Raw genomic sequence first — 18,548 nt, 5'->3', positions numbered from 1 at the left:
GGGGGGACTGTGCGGCCTCGGGTCCTGCACAAAGCCCAGGGCCGGCAGGCGTGGAGTGTGGGCAGGGCGCAGAGGTTGCCCATGGCCCAGCTGCCCCCAGACCCGGAACGTGGCGGGGCGCTGTCTCTTTGGGGGAGGGGAGACAGCGTCACTCAGCCCCCAGGGAAGGGCAGAGAAAGCCTGGGATCTGGCCGGCTGGTCCGGGAAACAATGAAGGGCGTCCCCAGCATCCGGGGTGACCAGTGCTCCCCAGCAGCTCTCCTCCCGCACCGACCGCCTGGCCCGGCCTGACCGCGAGCTCACTTCTCACAGCCGCGCGGGGAGGTCGCCACCGGGAGAAGCACAAGAAAGAGCAGCAGAGGAAATACGGATTCGGGGGCGCCTGGGTGGCTCAGTAGGTTAAGCGACTGCCTTCGGCTCAGGTCATGGTCCTGGAGTCCCGGGATCGAGTCCCGCATCGGGCTCCCTGCTCGGCGGGGAGTCTGCTTCTCCCTATGACCCTCCTCCCTCTCATGCTCCCTCTCATTCTCTCTGTCTCAAATAAATAAATAAAAATCTTCAAAAAAAGAAACACGGATTCGGAAGAAAAGACGGACCTGCCGTCACCCGCAAGTAAGCGAGTTTGCACAGAAAACCAAAAGATCGATTCACTGTCAGAATGAGTAAGAGTTCAGAGGCTTCTAAACTCAGGAAACATCTAGAAAATGTAATAGAAGGTAGGATACTGTCTTTCTGGAACCGTCCCCCAAACTAAGAGGGACCGAGGACCGACCGGCGTGGCCCTGAGGGAGTGGCCTCTGACATAGCCCGCGCGGGGCTGGATGGGGCGGCTCCCTTCTAACAGACAACACGGCGGAGGGACGTGACGTCACTCCCACGAGGAGGTCACCAAACACCAGGGTCCCCGAGCAGTGACTTCAGCCCGCAAGCCCTGCTCTGCTTTGGGACACGGAGAACCAATACCGTAGCTCCAACTGTTAAGGCCTTCTCCGGTGCTGTTGGAGGAACTGAAGGGCTCCCGCCTCCAGACACCGCCCCTCTGCAGCTCTCGCTCCCGGACCCGGCCTGTCCACAAAACCAGGGTTGCAGCCCTCACCCCCAAGGGGAGGCGAGCAGCCCCTGGGACCAGGCTCAGGCAGCAAGGGACTAAGTCACCATCACTGGGCACCTGCCCCCCACCCTGGATGGGGTGCTGGATCGAACACCCAGACGGCCCAGGCCTCGCTGCAGGTGAACACACCTGGAGCTCAAGCTGGCCTCCAGGCACATAGGAGGGCCCGGCTAAATACCAGCTGGGCACAGGGGCTCCTGGAGCCGGGGTGGGCAGCAGCCCCTAGGAGCCCCAGATCCAGCACCACACCCCACTGCTCTGAGCCCCCCTGGGAGGCTCTGAGCTGTTTAATATTCACAAAGGCCAATGGAGAGAGCAGCTGAAACCATCCCGGTTGGAGGCAGCGACTCACTTGGTGCATCGGCAAAATCGAAGCATCTGCTACGTAGAAATTAAAACAAATGTGCTGTTTCTCTAAGGGACACTCAGCTGTTCCAGGTTGCAGCCAACAGATCATATATTGTGATTTATGTGCAGAAAGCTTGTGTTCGCATCGAATGCAGACTCACTAATAAACACCAAGAGGACGTGGCGGATGGTCAGAGGCCTGGGCCGCGTGGCAGGGCCGCTCCTCAGCGGTGTGGGGCGCCGGAGGGTCTGTCCTGGGGGCAGTAGAGGGAGTGGGGCTGGAGCATCCTTGGAAGCAGAGCCCCTAGGCCCTGGGGATGGTGTGGCGCAGGGGGCTGAGGGGCCCCCAGGGGCCAGGGTGGAGCATTTTCTTCTGTTTAGAGCCATTTGTATTTACTTTTCTGTGACGTGAGTCCACAGTTTGCCCATTTTTTTCTATCCTATCGTCGGTCTCTTTAGAGATGACTTACTTGTAAGGGCGCCTGGTGGCGCAGTCTGCTGAGCGTCCAACTCTTGATTTCGGCTCAGGTCATGATCTCGGGGTCGGGGGATCGAGCCCCACGAGATCGAGCCCCACAAGATCGAGCCCTGTGCTCAGCTCAGAGTCTGCTTGGGACTCTTCTCCCTCTGCCCCTGCCCCTCCCCCGCCAAATAAATAAATCTTTTAAAAAAAAGATGACTAGTAAAGCTTTATATGTTAAGGAAAGCCCTTTTCTATGGTTTGAGTTGCAAATACCCTCAATCGTCTTTTGACAGTGTAACAGATTTGGGGGGCCATGCATGCACAAACTTTTTAATTTTACATTGTTAAATATATTACTATTTTCTTTTATAGTTTCCAGAAGTACAGTCATATTTTAAAAGATCAACCCCACTCCATGGTTATAAATGATCATTTCATGATTTTTTTCTGGAATTTTAATTATTTCACTTTGACCCATCTGAAATTTACCTGCTGTAAAGAAAAATAACTGTGGCCTTAAAAGGGTATAAATGTATGTTTCTATCACAAAAAGAAAACAAATCCTCAGGAAAGCTGTGTGTGCCCACTGGAGACCCAGGTTCTCTCTATCCTACGGCTCTGCCATTCATGACCCAAAACAGCTGCTGCAGCTCCATCCACCACGTCCACATTCCAGCCAATAGAAAAGAAAACACAGCAGGAAAGAGCACTCCTCCTCCTTCAGAGGGCATTTCCCTGAAGTGACACTTCCCGTTACTTCCCATTGGTCCAGTCTCCGGGCCTCACCCAGCTACAAGGGGGCCTAGGGGGTCCCAGTCACAGTTCCAAAAGGCTTCCTTAAAGATAAAAAGAGAATGGGGGGTGGGGAGGATGAGTGGGAGTCTCGGCCACAAGCACTACTGTGTGTCGTGGGGAGGAGTGCATGCTCCCGCCAAGGTGGAGACCCCAGAGCTCGTGAATCTGGGGGTGGGAGGCCCTGGAGAGGGCATGATCCGGGAGGGGACACAGGGTCTCCCGTCTGCCATGGGGAGACGCTGAGCTCTGCCCACCGAGAACAGGATCGAGAAGGCCTGGCCAGGGCGGCAGCAGGGGCGCAGGGGCCCTGATCTGGGCCACGTGGTCAGCACCGCCTACCCTCTCCGACACCAGTTAGAGGAGCCGGGCTGTGGTTCTGCTCCTTCGCACTCGGAGCAGAGCCTCACCACCTGGCGCGGAGACGCTGAGTGGGTCCAGGCCTGAGTCCCCAGGCCCCGGTGTCACCCCAGTGTCCACTGGGCAATCCAGAGACCACAGGATCCTGGCTCCAGACTATCTGCAGATGTAGCAGCAGCAGGCCAGCTGGGCTCACTCAGAGCACGCGGTCGGCGCCTGCAACTGCCCCAGGCTGCCCAGCTCCCGCCTTCCAAGGGTCCCATGCCGGTGCTGGGCCCTTGCATGCCCACCCCCCAGCCGCCCCCTCCCTGGGACTCCCCTGCACTCCAAAGCTGTCCCTTCGGCCCGCTCACCCAGAGGTCCTCGGGGACCTGCCCAGGCGGGGCCTGTCTCCACCAGGCAAGAGTGCAGGGCAGGCCCAGGACCCCGGGAGCAGAGTGAGGGCCCAGCAGGGGCTGAGTGCCTGGACAGCCCCCTTAGACCTAGAGCCAAAGGAGCCCTGAACACGGTGTCCTTGCCTTCACCTCCCTGCATTTCAATCCATGAGACGCCCCAAATCACCCTGAAAAGCCACAGGCTTGTGGGTAAGAGAAGGTGCCGCCCCACTGGGGACGTCTGCAGAGGGCAGAGCAGCCTGACACCCCACACGGGGCACCCCTCACGTCACCTTAGTAACAAGGAAACGAACAGCTGATCCCAGGAGCAGGACAGGCCCGGGGCTGACTCTCTGACACATTTTTTTCTATGTCGTAGAACACCTCAAGAAAGAAAGAAGAGAAGCCACAGCCCACACGCGCCCAGGACCCCTTGGTGCTCGACCGAAGCGGGCAGTGGGGTCTACGAGGTCCCACAGGGGGCCCCCCCACCCTGGGCAGCTGGGTCACCGCCAGCCCCGCCCAACCCCAGGTTTCGGCCAAAGCACAGCCATGTCCGGTGCGGGGCCAGCATGAGCTCGGTGCTGAATGCGCTTCCCAGGAGCGGCCCCCCGGAGATCAAGGGGGCCCGGTCCTCCGCCTGACCAACCACCCCGCCCACCTGGGATCGAGGCGGCTCCCCTCCCAGGAGGCTGAAATCCTAGGCAAAGAGGGACCAGCTGGTCCCCCTTCTGGTGGATGCAGAGTGGGCTGCCCCCAGGTGACCCAGCAGAGCCCTAAGGGGACAGCATGTACCAGCCCCAGCGGGGGCCGGCAGGTGCCCCCCCGCCTGCATCTCCCTCTCACCTTCCTCAGACGCACCCGACCCCAGCCCTGAGCCCTGAGCCCTCGGGGGGCCAGGCTAGCTTCTAAAGAACCCCGAGACCAGCCCCTGGGGGGGTCCGGTGCGGGTGGGGATCTGGGGCAGGGCCGTGCGGGAACGCTGCACCCCTGCAACATGTCCCAGGTGACCGGTAATGCGCTAGGAAGCACACGCTCCAGTGGCCGCCGCTAACGGAAAGCTCACTCTGCTCAGACTCCAGCAGCACCTCCTTCCAACCTTCCGTGTGACCGTGACCGGGTGGGAGGGGCCGCCAGCAGCCACCCGGCGCCAGGAGGAGGGCTGCCGGGTCGCTGCCCCAGCCGGAGGCCCATGGGCAAACCCAGCTCCTTGCCGGACCGAGCCTGCGCCCGGCCCACAGCGGCAGCCCCAGCAGCAGGCCCCCCGCAAGGGCGGGCGCTCCTGGCAGAAGCAAGGCACATACAAAGCGTCTGTCAGACACAGGACAAGCTATCAAAGGAAGACGTTTTATTTTCAAGTTTCTATGGAGATGTTACAAACAATGGAGACTGAAGGGAGGAAAAAAACATTTAAAAAATTTTAAAACTACCAGTTTAAAATAAAAATATGATTAGGTAAAATAATAAATAATGCCATCCCATGACAACTTTAAGATGAAGGCATGTCGAGTGCCTCGATGAGCTGGCGGGGACAGGCTGCCACAAGCCCGCCCAGCGCCCCAGTGAGGGAGGAATGAAGTGGCCACACCGTCCAAATCTTGACTTTATTTTTTAATATAAAAACCGCATTTTTGGAAACCCACCCTACCTTTTCCCCTAACATAATGCTTTACCTCTTAAAAATAAAAATAAAGTACTAATTCTATATACATCACATGTACCATACAAAAATGTATCCAAAGTTTCTATTGCTACCAAAGTGTTCTAAATTAAAACAAGTTACAGAAAGCCCCTCATTGTAAACAGAAGATTACAAGTTACAAAATCAAAGAACACACAGCCAGAGTCATTTACACAACAACCAACACATCCGGCTCCCAAAGCAAGTTGAATTTTTATGTGCCTGTATAAAAATGCATATCAATATACTTCTGCAAATTTATTTTTCATTATAAAGCAAATGAATACACTTTCTACAATAAATAATCCGCTGGGAGGCACACCCGTGGAAGGCTAGGGCAGGCGGGCGGAGGCTGGAGGCGGACGAGGACGGTGAGGACAGCGAAACCCAGAGGAAGCGCCTGCCCCGGCCCTCACGGGGGGCGGCGGAGTGTTTTTGGTGATTTGCAAGTGATGTACACAGCATAAATTTATTCTCCACCCCTTTCCACAAAGTACCATCAAAATAATGTCATTTTCTTTCTTAAAATACACATTTGTCATCGTAAATTTACATCCCGTCTTATTAAATAGTGGTACTCCGTGTAAAGAGTATGATTTACAAAATTATTAAACATTCAAAAGTCTTTAAAAAAAAAGCTACAGATCAATGAAAGTGACGCGAGCAGCACCCTCCGGCCTGATCTGCGGCGGGCACAGACGAGTTCGGAAGAGCACCCACGCCGTTCACAGAGCGCCCAGACGGGGATGGTTTCACAGAGAACTTAGAAACAAAACCTGCCCTCCCGAGGGGAGGAAGAACGAAAGAACCAGGCCTAGAAATCAGAATAAGTTAAGTCTGGAACAATATACACGCATGTACAGCTTATCCACACTATGGACAAGGCCACGGGAAGGCGGGCAGGTCAGTCGATGTCACTGAGGTCGCTGGTGGGCTCCCCGTGCACGCGGCTCAGGTGGCTCATGGCACGGTCGAAGGCGACCCTCACGGCCTTCCTGATGCTGGAGTTCCGCCCCTCCATCATCTTCAGTTTGTCTATGGTCTCGTCCATGCCCAGGGGGACCATTTTGGACTTGGGGAGCCATTGCCTTTTTAAGAGAGAAAGGAGGGGAACAGTAAGAACTGGCCACACGGCCACCTGCAGGCGCTTCGCAAGACCACCTAGCAGCTCCAAGGCCCCCTGCCGGCAGGGCCACGCAGCAGCCACCAGCGCTCAGCTCCAGGGCCGGCCCCATCAGCCAGCCCCGACCAGCCTCGGGGCTAAGGACCGGGGGCACGGCCCGACCCTCCCACCGACCCTGGGAGGGCCCTGGGGGCTCAGGGAAGGTGTGAAAATCAAGTCGTCACCACGTCTCCTCCACAACACTTCCCAAGGGGCCACCGCATCCCGGAGGCTGGCGGGAGACAGGCACAACCCACCAGCCTTCCACACCTTTCCTGAGTGGCCAGGGGCACATACGCACATTCCCGGGCATACAGCCTCGCACAGCGAGCGGGGGAGGACAAGGCCACGCCAGGAGGGGAGGGCAGGTGGACCCAGCTGTGGGGCGGCCGACCAGCTCTCGGACTGGACAAGGCGGGCGCGAGCCTCCACCAGGTCTGCCCAGGACCAGGTCACAGCAAGGAGAGAGGATGAGGAGTGGTCAGGGCCACCACACAGCACGGCACACGAACCCAGGCCAGCTGCATCCCCGCAGCCGGGCCCGCAGAGCCACTCTGTGCCAAGGAGCACCTCACCAGCACAGGGAGCTTTCGGTACAGACACTGCCAAAATGCACCTCGTGAGCGCTCAGGGAGAGAGCACGGGAACCGAGCAACGTCAGGGGGGTCTGGGAGCCCAGGCCCCAGAGCACCATGTGGACCCACAGGGCCTGATCGGCTGGCCATGCAACCCCCAGCAGGACCCAGGAGCACAGTGCCAGCCCGACAGCAAGCCCAAGGCCAGTCCCTGCACAGCCTGGGTACCTGCACTCACCAGCTTCTCTTGTTGTCAAAGAAGAGAACGAGGAACAGCTTCTCATCAGCCTTGGTCTGCATGTGCTCGCCTATCTTCAGCACGTCCAGCGGCGGGGCCGGGATGGTGACCCCATTGTGGTGGCCAGGCACACGTGGCATCTTGGGGTCGATGATCTGTCAAGGGAGGACATGTGCAGGTCACGTCTGAGGGCCCATCCGCCACGCCCCCGGAACTCTCTCCCCGGGCTCCGACTTGAGGTGGCTTTTGAAGGAACTCTCCCAACACCCTGACACCCTGCACACACGTCCCTCAGCAGGCGCTCACAGAACACCCGTCCCTACAAAGGCAGCGGACGGCCCCCGGACTCGGGGCACAGGGCCACACTGCTCAGTACCCTGGCTCCCCAAGGGGCAGCCCCACGGACCCCACAATGCACAGACCAGGTTCATGGCCCCACAGCCCGCTACCCCGAGGCTCACCAGGGCCGGATAGGAGGGGTAGCCACTGCACTTGGCCCACACGACTTTCAGAGGCTCGAGAACGGAGGCCGCAGCATCCGTTGAAATCCACATGCTGTTCTGACCGACCTCTGGGCAGAGAAAGGAAGGACGCAGTGAGTCATCAGGAGGGCAGGGTGCCGAGCACGTCTGAGGAGACCCCTGCAGGAGTCCAGCGAGAGCTAGTCCCACCTGACCCCAAGCCCGGCCCGGCCAGCACCGGCCCGGCGGGCTCCTCACGCTCCGCTAGATGCTGAAATGTGGGGAACTGGCAGGCCTGCAGTCCCACATTTGGCTGCAAATGACAGACGAGCGGGCAGCCTCCAGAGTCTCATGAACAGCAAACATTTGGAACTGAGTATTCCACACAAAAATGATAAAGCGCAGGACAAAGCCAGCCCTGTTGTCCCCACAGCCCCCCTTCCCGTCGAGTGGCAGCCGTCCGGTCTGCGGGGAGCTCCCACAGACACCCTGGGATGGAGGCCAGCTCGGCCCCGCCCAGCAGAGCGGGCAGCCACATCACGGCCCGCGGAGGACGGGGCTGGACTCACCTGCGGCGATCCTGGCCGCCTTGGCATAGTTCCCGTTCTCGATGCAGGAGATCAGCTCGCTGCGGTCCTCCAGCGTGTGCCTGCGCACCAGGGCGGGCTTGCCCCGGCCACACTTGGGCGCGCTAAAACTTCAGGAGGAAAAGCAAAGCTGTGTCAGAAAGTGCTCCTTCCCCTCCGCTCCATCTGCAGCCCGAGCCGGGCCCCGCAGAGGCCACACGGGGCAGACCGCACCCGACAAGCCAGGGCATGCAGGGCCCTCAGTTATAAAGGGGTCTCCGTAGGGCAGACGGGCAGGAGGCCTGCACTTGCCACCCTTCCAATCAGGGCATGACTTTGGGGGGAAAAGATAAACAGTTACGTTTCCCATTTCTGGTTAAGTTCTACGAGGCAGATAAAGAGAACCCAGGAAAGGGCCCCTGAAGAGCAGGACACACGCACCCCCGGTGGGCAGGGCGGTGGGGACAGGACAGGTGGGCGCGGGTTGGCAAGCAAGCAGGGCTGTGCCCACCTCGAGTCGCAGAGCGGGCTGCTGCTGGAAGAGATGCTGGACTCCGAGGCGCAGCGTCGTCGGGGTGCGGCTCTCCTCCCCGGGGCGCCACCCAGCTCCTGCTCGCTCCGTGCGCCCCCAAAGCCATTGGTGAGACCTACAACACAGGCACACAGGTGCTTCAGGCCCACGTGCCGGGGGCCACGCTGCACAAGAGCACTCCCCGTCCGAGGCCGCACGGCGTCGGGTCCATCCCATGCCCCCCGCCTCCGCAGCGCAGACAACGCAGGACAGACGGGGCGCCTTCCGAGGCCAGAGCACACTGGTCAGAACAAGGTGCTCTTCTCAGAAAAGCAAGAATGTCTGCATGGGCTCCACGAAGGCAAAGCCAAGAGCATCCACTTCCTCCTTCCCAGATCAAAGGACTCTCTCTGCACACGGGACGAGCCCCCGCCATGGGGGACGAACCGTGTCGGAGGAGGCCCCTCGCCACCACCACGAACAGGTTCACGCACAGGAACCTCGATGGGAACGGCAAGTCGAAGGAAACACACGCACCTCGAAAACACTCGAGACGTGAAAGCAGAAAATGCGCTCTCCTGAACCCCGACCACCCCGCGCCCCACAGCACCAGACCCACCGGGGACGCCACCCCTCCCTGGTTCTCAAACAGTCTATGTAACTGAACAAAACACAACTCATCCAGAATCATGGCAACTCTAAAAAGCCAAACCACTGCCCCCCCCCCCACCCCACCCCGAGAGCCCGACACCAGAACAGGATGGGGGGCAGGGGAGGGTGACCAGGGGTGCAACAGCTGGAGGGTCGTGCACTTTTTTTCCCAAAAAGAATCACATTCCCACGCTTAAAAAAATGTTAAACCCAGTTCTTTAAAAGTTTTTTGGAGACGGCCAGATTACAGGGTTTTCTCATCTCCTTTACACACTTTGTACGTTCTCAGCGGCAAAGACACGCGTTAAGTGAGCGCAGTGAATTGACCATGCTGGCGGCTACGAAATAAACGCACACGCAGCGGGCGAGCTTTGCTGCTTCAGGGACGGACCACAGCAACTCGTTTTCCTGAAGTAAATTCATTAGACATCCTGCTCCGTTTCCATGGGATTCCGCACCACAGGCTCTCAAGAGAAACGCGGTATTTTTCACTGTGGACCTAACCCACGTGCACCGGCAGTAAGCGCAGCTGGCTGGGGATGCTATACTCGTTGACGGCATTTGGGCACTTGTGGCCCATGAAGTACAGCAGCCGAGCAGAGGCCACGGGGCCGGGAGCCAGCTCCAGCCACGCTCACCAGCGGGTCAGGGGAACCGGGAAGAGTAAAGCGACGCCCAGGGTCCCCCCAGGAGCTGCAGAAGGCAACAGAGAGACCCCAACTCAGAGACAGCCCACCCCACCCAGGCACATGGACAGAGGAGGGGGCCATAGTCCCACAGGCGCACGTCCAGCACCCGACAGCAGCGAGGCCACGGAGCCACCGCGGCACCCTCGGAAGAAGCCCCAGCACATCACCCGACTGGCCCTGCGGCAACGGTCCAAGCAACAAGGACGTGCAGCCACAAAGCCGCTCTGCACGGGGTCAACTTGGAGCTGGGGCCTGCTGAGCCCGGATGGCCTCACTGGGCACCTGACCACCTGACCTCCAGGCGCTGTCATCACTTCTGCCAGTGCCCTTCCCTGCAGAGCTGGAGCGCGCCGACCCGGGCAGGCGCGCGAGGCTCCTGGGAAGAGCTCGGCCAGGGCCCCTCCCTGTCCGCAACACGCTGGGATCGCTCCGAGAAGCAAGAGAAGGCACCCGTTCCAAGCGCCCCAGCCAAGGTCAGACTGAGGCCCGGCGTCTGTGCGGAGGCATCCAGGGAGGAAGGAGACCCGGCACCCATGTTCCCAAAACATGGCACCAGGCTTCACTTGCGACCAGGAAGGCGGCACCAAGGCCATCTGCACCTGGTGCTCGGCAAGAACCACCCGAAGACGTGCTCCCCCAGGAGACGCTGGGGGGAAAGGTGAGGCTCTGTCTGAGAAAGAGCGCGAGCACAGCTTCCTCCATCTCCCGGAGAACTGAGAGGACATGCGTGTCCACAATGACGGGTTACGCACACCGTTCATCGGTTACCCAGGAAGCGTCACCAAACAGCTACTAACTAGCAGGCACCCCAGATGAGCCCAGCAAGAGGAGGCTGCTGGGGCCAGAGCAGGGCCCCCCAGGCCGCCCAGCCCTCTCCAAAGTCCTCGAGGTGGCCGGTGGCCAGGGCACCAGCCTGCGCGTGCTCACCGCCTCTCTGCCCCCTCCCCGGCCCACAGGCTCCCTGTGCAGACAGACGCTTCCTGCCAGCCAGCTGCAGCTCGGGGAGCCCACAGCCCCGCCCTGGACAGCCCTCAAGGAAACCCAGGTTCTGGGGGGCTGTGCAGAGATGGGCCCGCAAGCCATTCGCACAGGATATCCATACGGCACCTGAGCCCCTAGCCGAAACCATGTCCACACACCAACTTTTAGCAAACTACTTCAGGAAAAAATAATTTTTTCAACGCTGAACATCAAGTCAGTGAACTACAAGACACGAAAGACACGGTGGCCACATGGAAAAGGCCGGTGCCCTCCAGCACGAGAGCCGCGCTTCCCCCAGAGCACGCGGGACTCTGTGCCGAGACCCCGTCCCACCTCACGAGGACCTCCTTCTCTGCCCCCACAGGCACGACACCTCGAGCCAAGAGGCGCCTGGCCCAGCCACTCCCCCCACCCCATTGAGGCCTTCCTGGGGCACACCTGGGCCACGTGGGGAGGGGTGTCCCAAGGAGCCTCCTGAGACAGCTGGTCAACAGTGTCAGAGCAAAGCCCTCGAGAAAGCTTCCTGAAGCTGCGAGCTCCACGGGGAACAGCTCACAGCTACCAGGCGGCGACAAGACCCTGATCCCCCCACCCCCACCCCTGGGGGGCAAGGCCCACACCTGCCACACCCTCGCTGCTCCTTAAGGAACCTCCTGACTGGTGCCCGGCAACAGGCAGAGAAGCAGGGTGGGCCGTGCTCACCGCCGTCCACCACGGGCCACATGGGGTGGACACCAGTGCTCGGCCTGCTACCACCCAGGCTGCTGCCCGGCTCCCCAAACATGACGATCCAGGGTGTGACGCGGGGCTAGCCTCAGAGGCCAGTGGGCACAGAGACTGCACTCAGCCTCTTGAAGTGCTGGGACCACCCGTTCCTTCGTTTATACGTTTTTATTTGTACTAGGCAATAGAATTGCATTTTTTGTGTGCGTTTTCCAACCTTTTCATAAAAACACAGCAAGTAAAATCCCAACCACCCTGCTTTTGCCTAGACCGGCTCCTCGAAGCAGTGGCAGCGGGCAGGGAAGGCCCCCACGGGGTGCGTCCAGGCCCCACCGGCAGGACCCCGCACATGCAGCAGGCATTCGGCACGGTGTGCAGAGACAGAGCCGCCCGGCTCGCTCAGGACTCCCCGGGGCTGGCCGGCAGGAAGGGACACACAAGGGGAGAAGGGAGACCAGGTAGAAACCCAGGAAAGAAAGATGCTGACAAGCGAGGGGACGCATCAGTGTTCACGCATCTTCCGGCTGTGCCGCACCCCGCGCCCGACCTGGAACAGTTCTGTGCCTGCTAAAAGCAGTCCACGTAAGTCATCGGTGGGGGCCGCAGGCTCTCTGCGCCACCTGGCTCTAAAGCTGCCCTCGGCATCGTTCACACCTACCCACGGGGTCGGGACGGGCTGAGGAGGCGTCCTGCCAGCGGCAGCCAGCTCGAGGAGGGGCACCGGGCAGCTCTCCAGCACCTGCGCCGTTCCTCCCGTGGGCATCTGGCTCGGACTTACAGAAGGGGGTGGGCGGGGTGGGGCCCGTGTCCTCCACGTGCCGTTTGTGTTTTTGTTTGGAAGATGGCTGAACAGATGCTCCCAGCGTCCTCCACAACAATTACATGAAACACAAGGATGCTGTGATCCTTCTGCACTCCAGAACCACCGCTTAGCAGAGCTCCCGTCCAAGTTGAGTAAGAGAAAACAATTAGGATCCAAAGAGTGAGCTACCCAGCATGTTAGTAGTTAAACTGAGAACCTGGAAAACAGCGAAAAAGCCATTTAGTCTGACTAGGGGCGCCGCCAGACCAGCCTCCGCCCTGAGCAGCCTGAGGACGAACACGACTCCCTCTCTGTGCCTCTGTGTCTGTGTCTCTGTGTCTGTCTCTGTGTCTGTCTCTCTCTGTTTCTGCGTGTCTGTCTCTGTCTCTCACACACACGCACGCGCGCGCGCACACGACGCACACGCAGCCGGAGTCTCAAGAGCAGAGACCAGGAGCACAGAGGTTCCGGCCCAGCTGTTCGTTATGGGAAACAGACGAGCGTCGCGGAAGGAGGAAGCGAGACAGAGCGCAGGCTCCAGGTGGCGTGGCACCGGGAAGAGCAGGGTCAGGGACTCTAACCCTGGCCCACTGGCGCTTCCCACAGCTCACGAGCAGGGAGGGCCCCCAGGGGCCGAGCATCTCCAAATGAACGATCTGTTTTCACTCTAACTTGGAAATCTTGCAGCGTGCTGTGGGACGCCAGAAAACCCCCTACAAGGCAGAGCACACGGATGAATCTTTGGAAAAAGTAGAAGGCTCAGAATAGTTCAAGTCGTCAGATGGCGAAGACCGCCCCTCGGAGCGAGCGATCCAGGGCGTGCAGAGAGCACCAGGAGGCTGAGGTGAGGTGGAGCCAGAAATGGGAGCCGGGACGGGCAGCAGGAGGCGGCGCGGCCCTCCGCCTGAGTGCTGAGCAGATCCTAGTGCTACTCAGACTCCCGGGCCGCTCAGGACAGCGTTAGGACTCATCATGCATCCACTGAATCTACTGCCACTCTGGAACAAGAAAGCAAACACCCCCATGTCAGTCAGGCTCCTCCAGACGCACACCGCGGCCCACTCACAGAAGCTCCTGCAGGACTCCGTCAGCACCAGAAACCTGCAAGACCCTCCACTCCGCTGCACACAAGTGGGAGAAGGGGGACATCGTTTCCTACAAGGGCAAGGGTGCCCGAGGCCCCTAAAAGCGTGGCCACCAGGCTGCTGGTGGAGCCTGCCCGACGGTGGGAGGCCCAGGGGCGGCATCGGCTACAGCAGGACCCACCTGGCCGGGTGAGGGCCATCGCCGGGCCCCAGGGACCCTTCCTCCGACACCAGCTCTGCAGTGCACCCGCACCTCGGTCGGAGGCTCTGGCCTGGGGCCTGGAGCCGTGAACAACGTCCACGCAGCTACGCCCACACACGCTCTGCTCACTCCTCGTGTGGTGACCGGACCTCGGCGCGCGCACACAACACGCACAGACCGCAGCGCGGTCCCGGGAGGCTCGCAAGCGCTGAAGCGAGCTCCGTCTGCAGCCTATGAACCCCCCCGCGCAGCTTCACGTTACTCGGAAACAAGAAAAAGGCTTTAACCCATCAAAACAGAAGCACGAGAACAGAGAACTTCTATAAAATTAAGTGAACGTACAAAAAAGTTTTCCACACGTTAAAATAAAATCCAAAAGAAATTATCGGGGCAACAAAAGGAATCGCGCGTTAGCTGCGGTGCAGGGAGCGCACCCCCGCGAGAAGGCCGCCCCGACGAAACGCGCTCCCGTGTGTCGCCGTGACAGGTGGACCCGCGGCGAGAACCCAGAGGACGCACACGTTCGGCCGCAATCGGGAACGACGAGCACTCGTGCTGCCTGGCGGCTCTCGCCGGGAGCTGAGGAACAGGCGGCCTCCCGCGAGCCCCGCTCGGCGCGCACGCCGCCACCACGCTGCTGCTGCTGCCCCCGCGCGTGTTCGGGAGCCTCGAGGACAGTATTACTTCAGCGGCTCCCGGACAGGACGTCACCTCAGCCCCGCAGCCAGGGCCACACAGGACAGCGAAGGACCGTCACAATGCTCTCGGTCAACGGCGCCACGTGGCGCCGCAGCCCCAGGGCAGACCCCCTCCGAGCCCCGGGCCCGCGCCACCGGGCGGGCTCCCAGAGCCGGACGCGGCCGCTCACGCGCCACCCAGGGAGCGGGACGTAGCGCATGCGCAACATGAGCCCGCCAGGCCGCCCCGGCCCCCGGCCCCCCGCGATGGCGCCACCTCCAAAGGAACGCCGCAGCGGCCCCTGGACCGTCCACTGCCAACCGCAGCTGGGCCAGCGCCCGGCAGCCGACAGCCCCGGAGGAGAGAGAACGCGGCGCCGCGTGGCATTTACCTGTGTCCAGGCGCTTTCCCGGGGACCCCTCCTCCACCTCAGAGTCGCCGCAGGTGCTCCGCGACCTTTTTCTTGGCTGCAGAAGAGTCTCCAACCTCGGAAGGACTACAGACAAAAAGGTTTTGGTCCCTAGCTGAGGAGAAGTTGGCTGGGTTTCAGTGTTCTTGGCAGACTTTGGGGGGCTTACACTTTTCGATTTGCAGAAGAGAACAGAGGTGCGTCTGTTTACATCGCTTGCTGGCTCCGCCACCGCGGAGGCCGCCGCCGCCGGCGCATCGCCAATACTGGCGAGGGTGGGCTCTGGAGGGTGTCCGATTACCAGTGCGCTCTGAGTGCAAGTGCTATGTGATTCATTATCAAATGTGACTCTTTTGAATAGTTTACTCTGCTCTGGGTTGAGTTCTACTGGTTTGAGGGTTGGTGGTTCTGAATTAGTCTCCGAGTTTGAAGGAAGAGGTAATGCATCTGATGGTTCAAGTTTAGGGGGAGATTTATCTCCTGAAAAAATTATAAATAAAGTGATTTTTGAAAACTGATAATTATAAAATCTATTATAAAACTTACTATAAATGTGAAGTCCACCAAAATACTAATTCAATTAAGGAAACAAAGCATCACACATACTGTCTGCAAGCAGTGAGGGGCCGCAGCAGCCCGGGCCCGGGGCCGTCGGGGACACTGTGTGCACTTCCCTAACACCAAAGACTGAGGTGGCCTGGCGCCCGGGCTCCAGGTGCGCAGGGGTATCAAGTTACTCTCCGACAACGACTGTCGAGGATTTCCTCCACATTCGCCAATATTAACACATCATTCCAGTTCATGACAACGTCTGCAATCAACCATTCACTTACCTTGAGGAAGAAAAATATTTCACATAACTAGGGGGCTAACCGGGCATTCCCACACAGTCCTGACCTGGGCCACACGGTCAGCAAGCAGGACACGAGCATGTAAATCTGACTTCTGACCAGAGTGTTCTAGGTTGATGGTAAGGCCCATCTGATGAGTGGCGGGTGGCTGTGAATGTCTCATGGGAGCAGGAAAGCCTCCCACTCGGTTCTCCACCACCCTCTATGCCACGCTCTGAAATGTTATAACGTAGATTCTTTTTCTCGAATCTGACTTTAAAAATAAAAACAGTCTTTGGAAGCAGACTATCTTTGCCTCATTTAAAAGGCTTCTTAAAACTATTAACGTAAAAACAAGACGTCTGAAGACCCGCGGAACAGAGCTCTATCCCAGTGCCCAGAGAGGAGGTCCTCCAGGGACCAAGCGGGCTGGCTGCGCGAGGGTGCAGCCCTCGGGGACAAGCCACTGCTTTGGGCTCCAAGACATGTGATGTAAAACCAAGAATAACAATTGAAATGACCCTAAGTGGTATATAGATCCCAAGTACAGTTCTTGTTTTATTAAATCTGCAAACTGCCCCAAAACTGCGTAAAAATACCTAAGAAGGTAGTATTTTAAATCCAGTCGTTTTGAAAGTGGAAAGCTGCACAGCTCCTGGGTCCCACTTACATCTCAGAGCAAATAAATGTCCTGAGAATCCTCCCTAAGGAACACGAGAAGGAGCCAAGCAAGGCTCAAGCCACCGGACCGGCGGTCGCTCTGCTCGTCCCAGACACAGCCCTGCTTGGCAATGCCCCTCGATGCTGGACACAACACGTCACAGGGGACCCAAACCCCGAGGGAGGGTTTCCTCAGCAGAAGGCCGCGTGAGAGTCTGCGGCAAATGGGACCCAAGTCCTCCCGCGCCCACGCCCCCTGCACGGCTGCACCGCTGCCTCCGTGGACCGTCCAGCATCCGTGACGCGGGAACACCGAACCACGAACCACACTGACTGACACGGGGCAGAGTTCTTCCTGCCCGTCCTTTCAAGTCCCTAACTGGTTTAGGAAAATAACATTCACAAACCACCCAGGGAGACTGAGCAAATGAAAACTGGAGAGCACGAGAGATGCTGCTGCTGGGAAGCTTTTCCAAGAACCCCGAGGCCGGGCAGGCACTCGCATCCGCAGCCCGCGTGTAAGGAACCACCGCTGCCCCTTCCCCGAGCACGGGCCTCAGTTCGCCCCCTGCCTCTTGCCCTCGCCTCTGGCCTCCCCCTCGGGCCCCCACGCCGGGCTCCCATCCTGACCACTGCACCAGGAGTCCTGCCGCAATCCCTGCGGCCAGCGTGGGGTCGCGGCCGTGGCCAGCAGTCCGCCTCCCTCTTAGCCAGGTGGGCCTCAGCAACAGCAGGCAGCGGCCGCTAGAGCCCGAGGGAGCCCCTCCCTCCAAGGCTCTCCCGAGCCCCCTCCTCACCTGCCCCGTCCACGCTCCCACCTCAGACTCCTGTCCTGGCTCAGCCCCCCAAGCCTGCCCATCCCTGTCTGGGCAGCCGGCTGCCAAGGCGCCCACATCCCCGGCCAGGTACACAAGGCCCTGGACCACCAAGGTCCACACACACCTTCTCCTACGTTTCATGCTCAGCCCACAGAGCACTTTCTCCTGCCCTCACGTCCTTCGCCAGGCACAAAGATGAAGACGTCATCAGAGGGGCCTCCCAACCCCTCCTTCTACCCAAAGATAGCCTATGGCACAGCCACAACCGCTCTGCCTGTCCAACGTCCCCACTCTGCGGTCGGCCTGGGCAGCTCACTGGAAGCATTTCTGAGGCATGAAGGGGTGGGAGGATGCGGGCTACTCAGGTGACCAGGTGCAAACCACGGCCACCACCAGCTGCCACACCACGGGGGCTGCTGGAGCCCTGGGCCTCGCTCTCCTCATCCATGAGAAGAGAAAAGAGCGGGGCGCCTGGGTGGCGCAGTTGTTAAGCATCTGCCTTCCGCTCAGGTCATGGTCCTGGGATGGAGCCCCGCATCGGGCTCCCTGCTCACGGGGAGGCTGCTTCTCCCTCTCCAGCTCCCCCTGCTCGTGTTCCCTCTCTTGCTGTGTCTCTCTCTGTCAAATAAATAAATAAAATCTTTAAAAAAAGAGAGAGAGAGAGAGAGAAAAGAACGCCTGTGCCTGGTGAACCCCGTGGCTGCGCCACTGGGCCCGTCAGCCAGCAGCCCCCTGCTGCCCGGCCCTTCAGAGCAGACGTGCCCAGTCAGGACCCTGAGCTGAGACCACACTAGAAGTTAATACGCAAATGTGAACGTTCTCGTGAGAAATCACTGGCTGCTAAGAATTGTGTCATTTAAGTGCATATGAAAAATGCTCTATTACATCAAAGCCCAAAATTCCACTTCCTCACAAGAGCGACACGGTTCCCCATAAAGAATCTGAAACTAGCTCCTCTGGAAAATCCAAGAGGCAGTTCCATCTGCAGATCAGCCGCTCGCCAACTACACCGACCGAATGCGTCCCCAGCAAAGCCACAGAGAACCTGGGCAGGCTCCAGCATGAGGCACCGGCCTCCCGTGACTGACTGCGCGATGTCTTACCACCCCCGCCTCAGCTTCCTCCTCACAATCCTCGAAGGAGAAAACAACACCTACGAGCACTGCAGACTAGGCTACCTTCTGTAAACAAGAAACATGACAGGTCCTCTCCCGCTCCAACGGGACCAGCCAAACCACAGCTCTCGGCTGCACCGGACTACAGCAGGCCTAAGGGGGCCTGGGGGGTGCCTGAGGGAGGCTGAGGGAGCAGCCTGAGCGAGCCTGGGGGGGGTGTGAGGTAGCCTGAGGGGGCCTGAGGGAGCAGTCTGAGGGGGCTG

The 18,548-nt window shown here is 59.4% G+C and overlaps 1 protein-coding gene across 8 annotated transcripts in view; it reads right to left on the bottom strand.

Annotated features, from left to right (window-relative positions):
* Positions 1-4,781: 4,781 nt before the first annotated feature.
* Positions 4,782-18,548, bottom strand: part of BRD1 (bromodomain containing 1) — a 52,898-nt gene continuing 39,131 nt past the window's right edge. For 4 of the 8 annotated variants that reach the window (XM_021687469.1, XM_044915311.1, XM_044915310.1 and 1 more), the window contains exons 7-12: positions 14,845-15,342; positions 8,643-8,778; positions 8,135-8,262; positions 7,566-7,675; positions 7,105-7,259; positions 4,782-6,217 (exon numbers count right to left, since the gene is read on the bottom strand). In XM_021687469.1, the coding sequence (XP_021543144.1) occupies positions 6,034-6,217; positions 7,105-7,259; positions 7,566-7,675; positions 8,135-8,262; positions 8,643-8,778; positions 14,845-15,342 (1,211 nt within the window). In that variant the 3' untranslated portion in view covers positions 4,782-6,033. The remainder of the gene's footprint in view (positions 6,218-7,104; positions 7,260-7,565; positions 7,676-8,134; positions 8,263-8,642; positions 8,779-14,844; positions 15,343-18,548) is intronic. The other 4 variants (XM_021687470.1, XM_021687471.1, XM_021687472.1 and 1 more) reach the window with 2 other exon arrangements.

This window comes from Neomonachus schauinslandi, chromosome 5, assembly GCF_002201575.2.
Source record: "Neomonachus schauinslandi chromosome 5, ASM220157v2, whole genome shotgun sequence".
NCBI lineage: Eukaryota > Metazoa > Chordata > Mammalia > Carnivora > Phocidae > Neomonachus > Neomonachus schauinslandi.
The sequence above is the reverse complement of the archived record's forward strand: the minus strand, read 5'-3'. Positions and strand labels throughout refer to the sequence as shown.